Source organism: Ahaetulla prasina, chromosome 1, assembly GCF_028640845.1.
Source record: "Ahaetulla prasina isolate Xishuangbanna chromosome 1, ASM2864084v1, whole genome shotgun sequence".
Classification (NCBI taxonomy): Eukaryota; Metazoa; Chordata; class Lepidosauria; order Squamata; family Colubridae; genus Ahaetulla; species Ahaetulla prasina.
Window position 1 is genome coordinate 314,992,325 of NC_080539.1, and position 16,242 is coordinate 315,008,566.

General features: G+C 38.4%; 2 protein-coding genes across 12 annotated transcripts in view; one reads left to right on the forward strand and one right to left on the reverse strand.

Annotated features, from left to right (window-relative positions):
- The window catches only part of STRN3 (striatin 3), a 44,940-nt gene extending 44,343 nt beyond the window's left edge, over nt 1-597 (reverse strand). For 2 of the 4 annotated variants that reach the window (XM_058162202.1, XM_058162201.1), the window contains exon 1: nt 25-597. In XM_058162202.1, the coding sequence (XP_058018185.1) occupies nt 25-360 (336 nt within the window). In that variant the 5' untranslated portion in view covers nt 361-597. The remainder of the gene's footprint in view (nt 1-24) is intronic. The other 2 variants (XM_058162200.1, XM_058162199.1) reach the window with 1 other exon arrangement.
- AP4S1 (adaptor related protein complex 4 subunit sigma 1) overlaps nt 1-16,242 on the forward strand; it is a 46,042-nt gene that overhangs the window by 3,062 nt on the left and 26,738 nt on the right. Inside the window, exon 1 of one of the 8 annotated variants that reach the window (XM_058162215.1) lies at nt 511-629. The exons of 6 other annotated variants lie outside the window; for them this stretch is intronic. The gene's annotated coding sequence lies outside the window, so the exon portion shown is untranslated. Of the gene's footprint in view, nt 1-510; nt 630-1,183; nt 1,770-16,242 lie in introns of those variants that run through there. One more of the 8 variants, XM_058162214.1, reaches the window with a different exon arrangement.

The following is a 16,242-nucleotide window of genomic DNA, read 5'->3' on the forward strand; positions in this document are numbered from 1 at the left end:
GCCCGGAACCCGGCTTCATCTTACCTGAAGCTCGGCCCTTTCCACCTCCCAGTGAGCGCGCTCCATCTCGAAGCGGGCCCACTCGTGCTGGATGTAGTGCAGGATTCCCGGGATAGTATAATGCTGGGGCCGGGACAGCTCCGCTCCGCTCCCGGGCCCCGCCGCTTCCTGAACCGCCGTTGGACCTTGAGGCTGCTGCTGGGACGGGAGACTCCCGCCGCCGCCGCTGTTAGAGCCCGCGCAGCCCTGGTTGAGGAGCTGGGAATTAACGTTGCCTCCGATGGGCGGCAGTGGCTGCTGTAGAGGTCGCGGGGTAGCCCCCGCCATGATCCCCCCTCCGGCGCCGGGATGTTCGTCCATTGTCTGTGAGGAGTCCTCCCCTCTTCCTCTTCCCGCCTAGTGTGTCCGGCCGAGTCCTCAGCGGTGCTCTCGGGGAGGGGGGGGGAGTGCCCGGCCCAGGGAGGAAGTCCCAGCGGCGCAGAGGAGCACCCGGGTGTCAGAGTCCAGCTACACCCGAGCCGCCTCTATCGCGGTTGCCGCCGGCCGCCATTACAGCCTCCGCTCCATCATCCACCGGCCAGATTCACTCACCCACCCAAGGGGAGGTGGGGGTACGCCGAGCATGCTGGGTAACAGCAACCGCCTTGCTCTGCCCCCCCCTGCCGCCGCCGCCGCTCGCCGCCTTACTCTGCGCATGCGCACGCGTCTGTAAAAGTCCTGGGCTGGGAGACGGAAGAGGCTTCCTGCGCTTTTGATGGCTTCTGATTTATATTCTGCGTTTCATTCTTTTCACTCGCAGCCTCACTTGGCTTTTCTCGGATAGCAACATATTCAGAAGGAAAATCAGAAGGCTTTCCGCTCTCTGAGCGCCGCGCGCCTTATTCTCTAGCTGCTGCTTGACTTTTATTTTGTACGATGACTCTTTGAGGCAAAGCATAGAAATCGCTTTTAAATGCACGGAGAGAATTACTGCTAAAGAGATGCTCCGGGTTGTTGTTTTTTTTAAAATCTTAGATTTAATTAATACTGATATATTACTTTAATTTGATTTAGAACCCTTTCAAGAATCTTGGTTCAATAGTTATCTCCCATAAAGTACAGGTAGTGCTCAACTTATGACCACAATTGAGCCCAAACTTTATATTGTTGGAGTGAGAAGTTTGTTAAGTGAATTTTGCCACATTTGATAAGTGAATCACTGAAGTTGTTAAATTAGTAACAAGATTATTAAGTGAATCTGGCTTCCCATTGTCTTTGCTTGTCAGAAGGTTGCAAAAGGTGATCACATGACTCCAGCACATTGTAACAGTCATAAATATGAACCAGGTGTCAATATCCAAATGTAAATCATGTGACCGTAGGGATGCTGCAAAGGTTATAAGCATGAAAAGTGGTCATAAGTCACATTTTCAGTACCATTGTAACTTTGAATGGTCACTAAATGAATTGCTGTAAGTCAAGAACTACCTCTATTGTAATTGGCTACATTAAGAGACATTGGTGTGTCAAAGGTCCCATTATGTTGGCAGGGAATGTTGCAGGTCCCATCCCCGAGGGAGATACACCTGATGGGACCCAGAAGAAGGGCCTTCTCTGTGGTGGCTCCCTCTCTCTGAAACATCATTCCCCCAGAGATTAGAATGGCCCCCACTCTCTTCCAGAAAGCGCTGAAGACCTGGTTCTGCCAGCAGGCCTGGGGAACCCAGAGCAGGATGGAGCCCATTAAATTGCTTGTGTGATCTGTCGCCAGGGCAGGGTGGTGGTAGAAGGTAGAGTGTGATTTTGCTTTATTGTACTATATTAATTTATTCGTTTTTTTTTTGTTAAGTTTTTATTGTTTTAAATGTGGTCTTATATTCTGTAAGCCACCTTGAGTCACCATGGGCGAATAGGTGACAATATAAATTCAATAAATAAAATAAATAAATAATAAATTCATGGCAGAGGTGAAATCTGAATTAACTTTTTTGTCATTTAGATTCATTGTCATATTCTTCTACAGTATTGTTAAACTGGTGTGAAGTTGCTCAATCCTGGTGAATTTAAACTTCTGGAAATTAAGGGCTTAATGAATTCAGTAAATGACTGGAATGTTAACAGAGATACATTTAATTAAACTTTAGTCATTAAGGTGTTGGATTAAGATTAAAGATACTTGGGATGGTCACTCTCAGCTTTGGAAGCCATGTGAATGGATAATTCACTTCTCAGCACAACATTTATGTGTTTATTTAGATAGTATATATGGTTGTCTATTTTATACCAGTAGTTCTAAATGGCTGATACATTTCATTTTTTTTAAATAAAATCAATATAAAATGAAACAAAATTCAATTAAAAATAATGATAGTGACGATAATACAATAATCAAGGAACCTCACAAGAATTCACAGTGTCAAAAAGCATATTTTTGGCTCCATTAATATTCTGGCGCTAACGCCTAAACGAAAAGTCAGGTCTCCACAGCCTTGCAGAAGGCTAATAAGTTTGGTTTGGGGCCATCTGGATTTTATAGTCAAGGCTGTTCCAAAGGACAGGTGCAGCAACAGCGAAGTCCTACCGGTTTTAAATTTTTTCTCATATGTTACAAAGAGAAGGAGAGAGTGCTTATTACACTATCTTGAACTTCTGGAGGAAAAAAGGAAGGATATAAATCTAGAAACTGGAAAAGTGAGCTCTGTTTCTCCCATAGACACAAGCCAGGTGGATGTCTTTGAACCAGTCTCTCCCTCTGAGCCCAACTACATAAATACAGTTGTGGGCAAAATAGGAGGAAGGGGTAGAGGCAGTGGTGGGATTCAGCCAGTTCTCACTATTCGGGAGAACCGGTTGTTGGAACAAATCTTATTTTGTTTTTTCCCCACTTTACAGGGCTAATCCTGTAAGGAACTGAAACATTCTAGTGTTGTTTCTAGCCTAATCTTTATCACCCTGCTTACAGAAACTGCCTCTCTGGTTAACCCTTATTATATTGTAACAGCTAAGGTGAAGCGCCCATCGATGTGAGTGATGTTGAGTAGGCCACGCCCACACGGTCACATAACCACTGAGCCACGCCTACCCAGCTGGTCATTATGGCAGAGAACAGGTTGCTAAATTATTTGAATCCCACCACTGGGTAGAGGTAGTCCTCAACTTACAATCACAATTGAGCCCAACATTTTTGTTACTGAGACATTTGTTAAGTGAATTTGCCCCATTTTACGACCTTTTTTGCCACAGTTGTTACGTGAATCGCCGCAGTTGTTAAATTAGTAACATGGCTGTTAAATGAATCTGGCTTCCCCATTGACTTTGCTTGCCTGAAGGCCACAAAAGGGGATCACATGACCCCGGGTCATTGTGAAGGTCATAAATGTGAGTCAGTTGCCAAGCATCTGAATTTTGATTGCGTGACTGTGGGATACCATAACGATCGTAAGAGTGAAAAACGGTCATGTCATTTTTTTCAGTGCCATTGTAATTTTGAACGGTCACTAAATGTTGTAAGTCGAGGGCTACCTGTATTATGTATATTGCCTTGAGTTGTACAAATAAAAGCGAGATAACAAAATCTCAATAAATAAATGTTTAAATGTCATTTGAATATGTTGTAAAAAATCTTTTCCTCTATTAGGATGAATTCCTCATGCAGGAAACTATATTTAAAAATGGTAGGACAAACCAAGAACAAAAGCATTTCTGGTTCAGGTATCTAATTCTGACTATATGTAATTCTTCCTTATCTTATTCTTCCACAAAATGGGAATATAGAAGGAAGGGAAGGGAAGGGAACTTGCATTGGTGTTTTATAAGGACTCCATAGGAGTCTTTTGTTTGCTTCATTATACAGTACTTCACTTTAGAAGGCAAGTACAGATTTCTTTGTATATAGTCTCCCACTGTTGCTGCTCATTCAGATCACTTGCTTTGAGTCACTGATGATGGACTGGGCCAGCAACAGATTCTTAGCATTGCAGTTTCATTCCTCATATGTCTACAGCTGACCAGCTTGGGTGGATGGGGAGGCTTCCTCACTCATCACACGCAGAGCACATATGCCCTGCTCTAGGATATAAGCATGCTTTGATTTTGACGCTGCAGTTGTTATTATTATACTGTCATCCAAAGTAGAAGGACAGCAGATAGAAATTGGAGAATGACCTAGTATCAAATTACTGTGATGAATATGAAACTATATTAATAGAGGATAACCTCTCTCTGGATAAATAGGTAAGAGGAGAGGTTTCTAGGCAATCTCTAGAGATCAGCTATGGAAAATCCGTCATAATATATAAAATAAAATTAGTTAAAGCTGTAGTGAACAGCTTCTTTTTCTTTTGATAGTCTATTCAGTCATCTTTGTAACCCGTATATAAACTATAAGCTACATATAGGAACATTTTACAACTTCTGGCTGACTGTGACTAACAATAATAGATCTTTATCACTTTTTGCTGTTGTAGCTTGTTCTCATAGCCCTTAGATAAAATCAAGCTTCCTCTGCCCCAAAGTCAAAATCAGGACCTCCATTTCCAAAGTTTGCCTTTCCCCTTTATTTATCTGAGCATGAATGCAGCATCGATGCTACTAAGTAAAGGCAAGCTATCCCCCCCCCCAAAAAAAAACAATTTCTGCAACATGTTTCTAAATTTTTAAAAATAATTCTTAAAATTTTAAAAATCAGAAATTACATATGAAAAAGCCCAGAAATTAAAGATAAAGACGTCTAATCCCTTGTTAAATCCATATTGAACTAACACTTCTTAGAATCATACCCTCTGGTTTTACTTTGCAGATTACAATTTATGTTCTTTCTTCAATCCAAAAATGAGATACTTTTAACCTTTAAGTAAGTTGTTGTACATAAGACTTTCTCATTTCCTTCCCCAAATCTGCCTCTCAACTAATTCCTCAAGGCAACGTCCCTTTGTCTTTCAATACATTTTGAAAAAAAGAGAGTTCTTCTATTCCCATGAGGGAATCTGGATACAAGTTTGGGGAAAATGCAGGGTTCAACTACTATATTGCATTTGGTGGCTGGGAGATAATCTATCCTTTTGATTTGACAGGGTTCTCTGTCTCTTCTTGGGACTTTTTAAAGAGGGTTAATGTTTCATACTATTGTTACTTCTATAGATTAATAATAATTATTAGAGCATTCTTTTGTGGTCTTGATTCCTTTTTATTCCTAAATGTCTTGTTCTTTAAGGGAAACAGCGCATAAACTAAATTAAAATGAAAAAGCATGCCTTCATTAAACCATGTCACATAAAAGTAAACAAACATTGTTTTCAAAATATTTTGCTGTTAATTTATATTTTGCTTTCTTTGTTTACAAATGTATACATTGCTTGGAAACAATGTACAAAAAAATATCCCTTTTGTATATAGTAAGCCATGCAATAATAGTAACAGACTTTTTTTTTCTTTTTATAACCCTGTAATCCCTTGCTTCGGGGTGGGGTCTGGGCGGCTAAATGGAGCTGAATGTTTCCTGACCGGATGCCCTTCCTAACACCTACATGGAGTTCACAGTAGATATTTTCTCTTTGCGCCCAATAAGATTTTTTTCTCACTGCCTAGGATTGAACTCTCAACCTCTCTCGCCTCCCCCTTGTTGATCTTTAAGGTCAGCCCCATGTGAAGTAAATGACAATAAGCAATTCAGGACTATTCATCAACTTCCAAGCTTTTCCCTGGTTGCTTTAATTAGATAGGAGGGACAGGGGTCAAGATTAAATGTAGTGTAGGTACAACTATAAAGAACTCTGTCAACATCTTTAAGAACCACTGCAGGCCTCATTGTATCCTGTCCATCCCACATCCAATTCATTCCACAGATACAGTAAGGATAAAATGAATTCTTCTCCATTGTCCTTATCATTTGAAGTACATTTGAACCTGAAGTTATCACTGTGTCTGGTCATATTTGCTTCTTTTCTTTTGCCCATTGTCATTCTAGAAATCTCTTCACCCACTTAATTTCCCTGAGTAAGTTGGGTATATCACGGTGAGATAGGTGGCAAACAATTATTATTATTATTATTATTATTATTATTATTATTATTATTATTATTATTATTATTATTATTATTATTATTATTATTATTATTATTATTATTATTTAAAAATATATTAAAAAAACGAGGAAGCAGAGGAACAAAAGATCAGCTCCTGATTGACAAAATGATTTTAGAGAACTGCAAAAGCCGAAAAACAAATCTGCATACAACTTGGATTGACTACAAGAAAGCAATTGATTCACTACTGCACAGTTGGATCATCAAGTGCCTGGACGTCATCAGAATATGCAAATGCATTGGTAATTTCATTGCAAATGCGATGAAGCACTGGAAAACGGAACTGTTTATTGGAAGTGAAAACTACAGGCTGGTCAACATCAAAAAAGGGATTTTCCAGGGTGATTCTTTGTCACCTCTGCTGTTCATCATTGCTATGATTCCCCTGTCAACAATTTTACAGAAAACTAACCTGGGTTATCAAACTGCTAAAAATTCACAGAAAATCTCTCACATGCTGTACATGGATGACCTGAAGCTATATGGAAAATCAGAAACTGAAATCCAGTCACTGACCAATACAGTTCGAGTTTTCAGCACTGACATCAGCATGGAGTTCGGCCTGGACAAATGCGCCACAGTGGCACTGTAGAAAGGGAAGATCGTAGAAAGTAATGGAATTGAAATGCCCAATGGACAAACCATCAGGTGCAACCAACCCGAAGCCTACAAATACCTGGGCATACTGCAGCTGGACAATATCAAGCATGGGCAAGTGAAAAATGTGGTCAGCAAAAAATACATGCAAAGGGTCAGGAAACTTCTAAAAAGTAAACTGAATGGTGGTAACACTATCAAAGCTATAAACAGCTGGGCCATACCCGTTATCAGATATACTGCTGGAATTGTAAACTGGACACAGGCAGAACTGGACAGTCTGGATAGGAAAACAAGAAAACTGATGACCATGCACTATGCGCTGCACCCGCGTAGTGACATTGACAGGCTATATTTGCCCAGAAAGGTAGGCAGCAGAGGACTTTTGCAAGTGAAGCAGACAGTCGAAGAAGAGAAACATGCTCTGGCAGATTATGTGAAAGACAGTGTTGAACCAGCTTTGATGGAGGTCAACAAGAGAAAGCTGCTAAAAGTACAGCAAGCCAAGTATCAATATAGGAAAACAGTGATGCAAGCTCGAGCTGACAGCTGGTGTAACAAAGCACTGCAGGGACAGTTCCTTGAAAAGATCCAAGGAAAAGTAGATAAGGAAAAGACCTGGTTATGGCTGACCAACTGAACATTGAAAAAAGAAACAGAGGGCCTAATTCTTGCGGCCCAAGAACAAGCCATTAGAACAAATGTAATCAAAGCCAGAATAGAAAAAATCTGCTGATGATCCCAAATGCAGACTCTGCAAAGAAGTGGATGAAACCATTGATCACATACATTTAGGCCAAAAAAACAAAATGCACCAGTACCGTATATGTGGTACCTTGCTCAATAGTAGTACCTGTGAGAGGGATCTTGGAGTCCTAGTGGATAACCATCTAGATATGAGCCAGCAGTGTACAGCAGCTGTTAAAAAAGCCAACACAGTTCTGGGCTGCATAAACAGAGGGATAGAATCAAGATCACGTGAAGTGCTAGTACTACTTTATAATGCCTTGGTAAGGCCACACTTGGAATATTGCATCCAGTTTTGGTCGCCACGATGTAAAAAAGATGTTGAGACTCTAGAAAGAGTGCAGAGAAGAGCAACAAAGATGATTAGGGGACTGGAGGATAAAACATATGAAGAACGGTTGCAGGAACTGGGCATGTCTAGTTTAACAAAAAGAAGGACTAGGGGAGACATGATAGCTGTGTTCCAATATCTCAGGGGCTGCCACAAAGAAGAGGGAGTCGGGCTGTTCTCCAAAGCACCTGAGGGTAGAACAAGAAGCAATGGGTGGAAACTGATCAAAGAAAGAAGCAACTTAGAACTAAGGAGAAATTTCCTGACAGTTAGAACAATTAATAAGTGGAACGACTTGCCTTCAGAAGTTGTGAATGCTCCAACACTGGAAATTTTTAAGAAAATGTTGGATAACCATCTGACTGAGATGGTGTAGGGTTTCCTGCCTGGGCAGGGGGTTGGACTAGAAGGCCTCCAAGGTCCCTTCCAACTCTGATGTTATGTTATACTGAGCTGCTGTAAGACAATAGCTCAGGCCGACTACAAACAACGTCACAACACAGTCGCTCAGATGGTCCACTGGAATTTGTGTCACAACTACCATCTGCCTGTAGCAAAGAACTGGTGGGATCATAAGCCTGAAAAAGTGATTGAAAATGAGCATGCAAAACTACTGTGGGATTTCTGAATACAGACTGATAAAGTTTTGGAACACAATACCCTGGATATCACAATTGTGGAAAAGAAAAAAGTGTGGATAGTCGACATTGCTATACCTGGTGACAGCAGAATTGATGAGAAACAACTTGAAAAAGTCACCAGATATCAAGATTTGAGAATTGAATTGCAGAGACTCTGGCATAAACTAGTGCAGGTGGTTCCAGTGGTAGTTGGCACACTGGGAGCTGTGCCTAAAGACCTAGGCAAGCACTTAAAAACGATTGGCGCTGACAAGATCACCATTGGTTAGCTGCAGAAGGCCACCTTACTGGGATCTGCTCACATAATTCGACGATACATCACGCAGTCCTAAACGCTAGGGAAGTGTTTGACTAGTGATCTGTGATACGAAATCCAGCATAGTTATTTGCTGTGTATACTGTCATTTTGTGTAAATGATGATGATGATGATGATGATGATGATGATGATGATGATGATGATGATGATGATGATATGGCTTCATATATTAATAAACAGTAATTTTCCAGAGCTCCTCAGAAAAACAATCCGTGGTGTGGATAGGCTATTTAGAAATGAGCTTATCTAATGTTCTTCTGGCCATTGGGTTCCATAGTCCAACTAGGCATTCAACAGAACTGCCCTCTAGATCACTGCTATTCCCAAAACTTAAGCCCTTTAGATCCATCAAGTCCTTGTGGTAGGATGTTTGAATGGGCCCATTCTTCCAATCGAAACTAGGGTCTCCAGTCAATCCCATTGTCACAAAGAAGTAATCTGAAGGATTACTTGAAGGAACTGATAGAAATTTTCCATAGTATGAGAGGAATACCAATATAAGCAGTGGTGGGATTCAGCCAGTTCGCACCACTTCGGGAGAACCGGTTGTTAACTTTCTGAGCAGCTTGGTGAACTGGTTGTTGGAAGAAATCATTAAGGCAGAGAACCGGTTGTTAAATTATTTGAATCCCACCACTGAATATAAGTGACCCCACAATAGCCCTTCAAAGACATTTGATAGCTGAATTAGGGATGCTGCTGTGCATTTTGAAGTATGGTACAGTAGCAACAGCAGGTTATCCCCAAGGGCCAGTTTCATAAATAGAGTTCATATTAGGCCACCTGTGGAACAGCCACTTCCTAACTACCAGGATTTTTGTGGTACAACAGTCATTCTACCTCCCCACCACAGAATTGTGATTAATGCATTACCGGAAAGAAGCTGAATAGATCTCAGTGTAGGATAGTTCCTATTTCTCATCCAGCCAAATTTTGAAAATGCAGTCACTTCATTTCACATAATGAAGCTTTCAGTACATGATGTGATGAGACGTTTTGTTTTCAGCCAGCTTCTGGCAGAGCCTGATGCTAATTAGAGCCGAGAGTGAGTGACTGGCCCTAGGTGAGCCAGCTGGCTTTTGTGCCTAAGGGAGGATTAGAACCTGGATCCCTTGTTTTAGATCAGCATCTTAACCACTACACTGCACTGGCTCTCAAATGCAGAACTTCCACAAACTACTAATTCAAACCGACAGGTAGCAGATTTCAAAGAAAGCAGAGAAGTACTTTATAACAGGTAATTAACTGGTCAGATCTATTTCTATAGGATGTTGCAATGGTTATTAGCATCAATGGCCTTAAAAAGGATTAAGTAAAAAATTAGAGGGCTAGATGTACTTTTTAATAACAAGAGAAAAGAACTGCAGAGTTGTATTTAAAGACAATATACAATCTTAATTCAAAATGAAAATCTTAATTAGTGAGGTCTCTGTTGTCCAGAGGTGATGCTCTCGGAAGCTGATGAAAGACAAGCATCCGATGCTCATGTATTCACATCTTTATTTTTTGTTTTCATGTTCCTAACCTGCTTTCTGCTGGAAACAGATTTTAGAGGAAGCATTTCTGATTGTAACAGCTTTCAATACATATCAATGCTGCTAAGTTTTTGAATGGTTTTAACATGTATTTTTAGTTTTAATGATAAAAGGGTCACTCCTTGATGCATTAGTATCTTCATGGAAGAATGTCATTGGTAGAGGCTTTAATTTCCATCTAATCCCTGCAAATTGAAGATTTTCTTCTCCATCAACCATCATTGCAAACAACTGATTAGTTTTAGAATAAAAGAATAAAAAATTAGTGTCAATTTGTAGAATCGAAATCCCTTGTTTTCATATAAACTAATTTTCATTGTTACTTACTAGCATTATCATACATACATACATCTAAATCTTTCAGAAACTACATTTCTCTGTTTAGTATATGAGTCAATTAAAAGATTCTACTGTATCCTGAACCTTTTCCTTGTAGAATCCTAAATAACATACATGAACTTCTGTTTCTTTCCTATCAATGCATTGACCTTTTCCAGATTTTCTTAGCTTTAAAAGATGACTACTTCATGCATTCTCAGATCATTCTACTGGATCTATGAAATGTTCCATTCCCTGTTTATTTCTATTACTTTTGACACACATATACTCTAATCTGATTTGCAGTTATTGCAACATCTGATTCAATTTAGTGTTAAATATTCATGCTTTGAAATTGTTTCCTTATCCAAACATCAAAAAACAATTTTATGAAATTTTTAGAATATTCTTAAGTAATCAAAATTATATATTTGTTAAAATTATAATCAAGTTGGGATCAGATCTTTAATCACTTTATGGTACCGATGTTCTTAATGATTACTTAGTTGCATCAAAAGTAAGCTAATCACATTTAAGCCATTTTTCTGTTTACAATTAGGCAAAAGAAAACTAATACAATGGATTGTAGCTCTTTTAAGTTAAAATAAAAAATAAAAAAAATGTCCAAATAGAGAACTAGCTTATCAGGCTTTGCCAATGTTAAGAACTGAAGGAGACAGTTTAACGAAAAAAGAGGTTTTTATGAGATGTTAGAAATTCTAAAATTCTGAATTCTCTCCCTCCCCTTCTTTTCTTTCTGTATTTTAAAAGAGCATCTTGTGGAGTTTTTATAGGTACCCAAAGAACTTCTCTTCATCTTGTTTTACAATTTTCATCCCTATCTATTTTGTATTTCTCTAGAGGATTTTTTTTTCTAGGAGACAGTCTTAAGATTTTCAAAGGTGTTAGTAGCACCTCCTCTTCTAAAACACAATTATGATTTTCTCAGACACTCTGTCAGCTCTACTTCTTACAGGGAGAGGCTGTGAATTAATAGTAAAACAGTTGGTTTTTTTATGTCAAAGGTCCCAGGTTAATTTCCTGGTATGTTCAAATGTTGATAATTTCCAGGCAGAAACCCTGGAGATTTGTTTGGTGTTTTAACAACATTGATATTGATGGTCTGACACTCCTTAATATAGAATCCTATGATTCAATGAAATAAAGTCAGGAAAGAAAAGGGCTGAGTAATGGCCTTTTCTTTCCTGACCTGTGTAGGCCACACTTGTCAAAATATCTTGTATGCATATATATGTCATATTAACTATGAATCAGTTCTATCTCTATGTTATTTCAGAATTAGCTTCCAAAACTTCCAAATTTCCAAAAATTTGCAAAATAGTTCCAAATAAAAAAAATGACTATCATTATTTGGGATTCATTTTCTACAATATTGCATTTTTTAAAAAATGTACTTTTTAAAAATATTATTAACAAACTATCTTTTTGCAGTTTCTTAAAATCACGGCTTTTCCTAGGAATTAATTAGGCAGAAGGTAATTAACATTAAACAAACCTTTGTAATATTTAAAACATTATTTCTGTTTCTTTGCACATAGTTTCTAAGCTTTGTAATATTACCAGCTACTTTCTCTTGATGTGCTATATCAAAATCTATTAGCAATTATTACAACCATTTCTTAATATTTTAAGCATTTGTTATTGTTGTTTTACTTGGGGATACCAACTATATTATCAGATTTGGAGAACAGAGGACTTCCTGTACTCATTGAATATCTGGTAAGGATACATTCAGATAGCTATTTTAATGTGATTTGCTCCAATCCAAGAGACAAAACGTGGCAGCAGAAATTAGCTTTGCCTCTATAGCCAGTCTCTACTGTGTTCAATAACAATCCAGTCAGTGCTACTGTTCCAACAGTCTGCTTGATCTTCTGTTCAATTAAGTCCGATTCTCAGAGACTGCCTGAATAAGTCTCTGCAAGGTTTTTTTGCAAAGTTTTTCGAGTTTGCCATTGCCTCCTTCTTAAGGATTAGAGAAAGTGACTTGCCCAAAGCAGAACTGGAACTCACAGTTTCCTGGTTTCTATACCTTAACCCTTAACCATTACACCAAAGTACCTCTCTCTAATAGTCCATCATTGCAAGGCAAATTAAGGTACAACAATCAATAGGTTTCCCAACTAATGGGAAAAATAATCATCGGTCAAAGGGGGATGAGCCTAGGCCTTGGTGAAGGGTTGTGTTTAGATATATGGCAGGAATGGAAAATTTAACAATCTGACAGAATCTTTGCAATTTTGTTCTGAGAGACCCTGGCTATTTTTTCTCTCTAACAATATCAAGAACTCTAAAAAGGTGGTGCATTAATATCTCATGGACTGTTTGAAAATGTTCTGGACCCTCACTTTCTTAGTGCAGTGGTATACCGTTTTCTCTAACAATTAAGCCCTGCTCTAGCAATACCAGGGTCACTAAAAATGATAAAGTAGAGATGTCCTGGTCTATCTGGTCTAACATAGCTTCACCATGTTCACTAAAGAAAACACAGAGGGAGATTCTGGTTTATCTGGTCTTCTCTAGTGAGGTTGGTCTTGTTGCTGCTCACTTGTGTCATGTCATGCCATGTCAGCAACCAAACTGAAAGGAAGATGCAAGGAAGTTAATAATGACCTGAGAGTAAGGGGCATGACCACAGCAACTAAAACCAGCCAATAGGAGATGGGTATATTCCAGCCTTGCTATCATCACTGAACTTGTGCCTGAAGCCTCACATCTGATGCAAATATAAGCCTTGTGTTAGGAGAAGGTAGAAAATCTTACTTCCACATTGATCAAGAAAAAAAAACACGTTACCTTTGCTCATCTATGGACTATTGATGACAGGAGAAATAAATCATGCAAGCATGTGCATAACAGTAAAGAAGGCATCCTCAAGATGAAATTAATAGGACATTAGATATCCCTAACCAAGTTCATAATTATATTTTGCATTTAGAACAAGAACTATGCCTGCATGTACGGTATAAATAAGAGCAACATTGCATAGTGGCAGTGTTTCATAGAAATAAGGTCCCTATGAAGAAATCCAGTATTCAATCAATAACATCAGAATAAAACAAAGGATAGAAAGGAAATTTAAAAACTTCAGTGTAGATCTGGCAGCGTAGCACGTTATGGTGGCTGTATTTTCTATGTCTTACTAAGTTGTAGGAAAAATGTAGGAATGATTATTCTCCACTATCCTAATATACTTCTACATGAGTAGAACTACAATTATATTACTCCTATGATCTTAGATCTTATTATTGTAGCTGCCCATTATGCAGATCAGTGTGCAAATATATTCATAAAAAAAATTGCAGGGACTTATCCAGGCAGTTGCCAGGAGTCAATATTGACTTGAAGGCACACACAGAGAGAGGGAGAAGAAATGTGTACTTCTTTTGCAATTTCAATACTTGATCGTTTGCCACAGTAGTTTGCACAGTTCTGTGTTGCATTTGTGCTGTACATCATCAGTAGCATTTTTGATTCTAAACCTTCGTGGGAGAGCATGGGTCCATAGTTTGTGCAGTACCTTTTGATGACCAGTGGGAATTAACTTTCTTTACAACCCTGCCTTGGCATTAGCCACCAACAATTTACTGCATTTGATCATAACAGATTGGAATTATATCAAATGGAAATAAACAAGAACTTCTTAATTCATTTCAAAGTAGAAGTTTCTCTGGACCAGTACAAATCACTGACATGATGAAACTGATTTTACTTTATGCTAGTCAGATTTAATCTTGAAGGAAACTGTTTGAAAAGTAGCACATTCCTGAGACATAGATTGTATTTCTAAATGTAGAGATATATAGTTATATAGATAAGCACTGATTCATTAGTTTGTGAAACTTAAAAAAAATTCAAGCAGGTCTCTGCTTGCACAATGGGACTTCCTCTCCTTTACCCTTTGCTTCCTTCAATAATCTGTACACACCCAAAACCATTTCAGAAATTTTCCCAAACTTCTGGAGCAAATTTTGGATCTACTGGGGAAGCGAAAATGTGTTTTAGCAAAGTGTCAATTCCACTGTATCCATTCTGTTAGATATAACTTCATATTTAAAAAAACCCAAAACCTTACCATTTCTACTGTAGGAGGGCAAATTGTAAAATCAGAAATCAGGCTCTGAAATTTGCGGAACCTGTAAAGCCAGTTTGACTGGAAAAGGTTGTGGAGCAGGAAAATTTGAGCATGTATTTATGTAATTAATATGTGTTTATGTAGAATGAATAATAACAACAACTCTAAAGTGCTATCGCCTGGTCTTGGAAAATTTAACATCTATAGGAAATATACACCAAAATTCTTGGGGTGATTTTGGTGGTGGGTGGATAATATCTTCATATGCAATGGAATCCATATTTCTTTAAAGCAAATATTTTTTTTAATGTGAATTAACACTTGCTATACTCCCACATAGTACATAGATAATCAAATAAAGGGTGCCAAAGTGTCAGAATGAAAATATATGGGACTTACTGAAGATTCAATACTTACTGTAGCTAAAGATTTATAAAGATGTAAGTAGTGTTCCACTTTTAAACACCAGACAGATTTCTAGCTTTCCTTTATTGTGTTTTATTATTCCTTTATACATTGATAGTTGAGAGGTTATCTTCACCTAATGCAGAGGAGGAAACAAACGTTCACACTCATAGGCAAAATATTGTTTTCCTCTTGAAAGGGTACATGTCTATTAAAACAATATTTGGAAATAACTGTCCAGAAAATAACATTTTCTGTACAAGTCAAATAGCGGCATGGTGGCTCAGTGGCTAAGACGCTGAGTTTGTCAATTGAAAGATCGACAAATTTGAATCCCTGGTGCCACATAAGTTTGAATCCCTAGAGCCACATAACAGGGTAAGCTCCCATTACTTGTCCCAGCTTCTGCCAACCTAGCAGTTTGAAAGCACGTAAAAAAAGCAAGTAGAAAAATAGGGACCACCTTTGGTGGGAAGCTAACAGTGTTCCGTGCCCCTTTGGCATTTAATCATGCCGGCCACATGACCACGGAGACATCTTTGGACAGCCCTGGCTCTTTGGTTTTGAAACAGATATGAGTACAGCCCCTTAGAGTTGGGAACGACTAGCACATATGTGCAAGGGGAACCTTTACCTTATATAAATCAAATCAAATCAAATTTTTATATATTCAGCAACTTCCCAGATTTATGGACTTCCACTTCTCAAATTCTTTGCAATGGCAATGTTACCAGAAAATTCTGGCAATAGATGCACACAGATAGAAAATATCATTATTGGGTCTAATTCCCGCAGTAGCTTTCCCCTTGCCTAATTTCATCCTGTTAAAATGTTGATTCCACAGTAGCAAGCACAGCAGACCAGGGGATTGAACATCATTACAGTAAAAAGCTCCAAATGAACATTTGCCTCCATAGAATCTAGAGTATTGTATGTATAATGAGAAAATGCAGATGTATAAATGACTATTACATATAGGTATTGATTTTGAGTCTAAAAATGAAGTACAAGTTATTTTTAAAACAGAAGGAGAGACGTATTTATTTATTTACATACTTATTACTCAAATTTATATAGCTGCCTATCTCTGGAAAGTGTATCTGGGCGGTGTACAAAAGTCTAGTAAAGTAAAATAAGGAAATCATTAGTTAAAATCATTATATAATTATTTAAAAGAATTAAAAATTATAAAA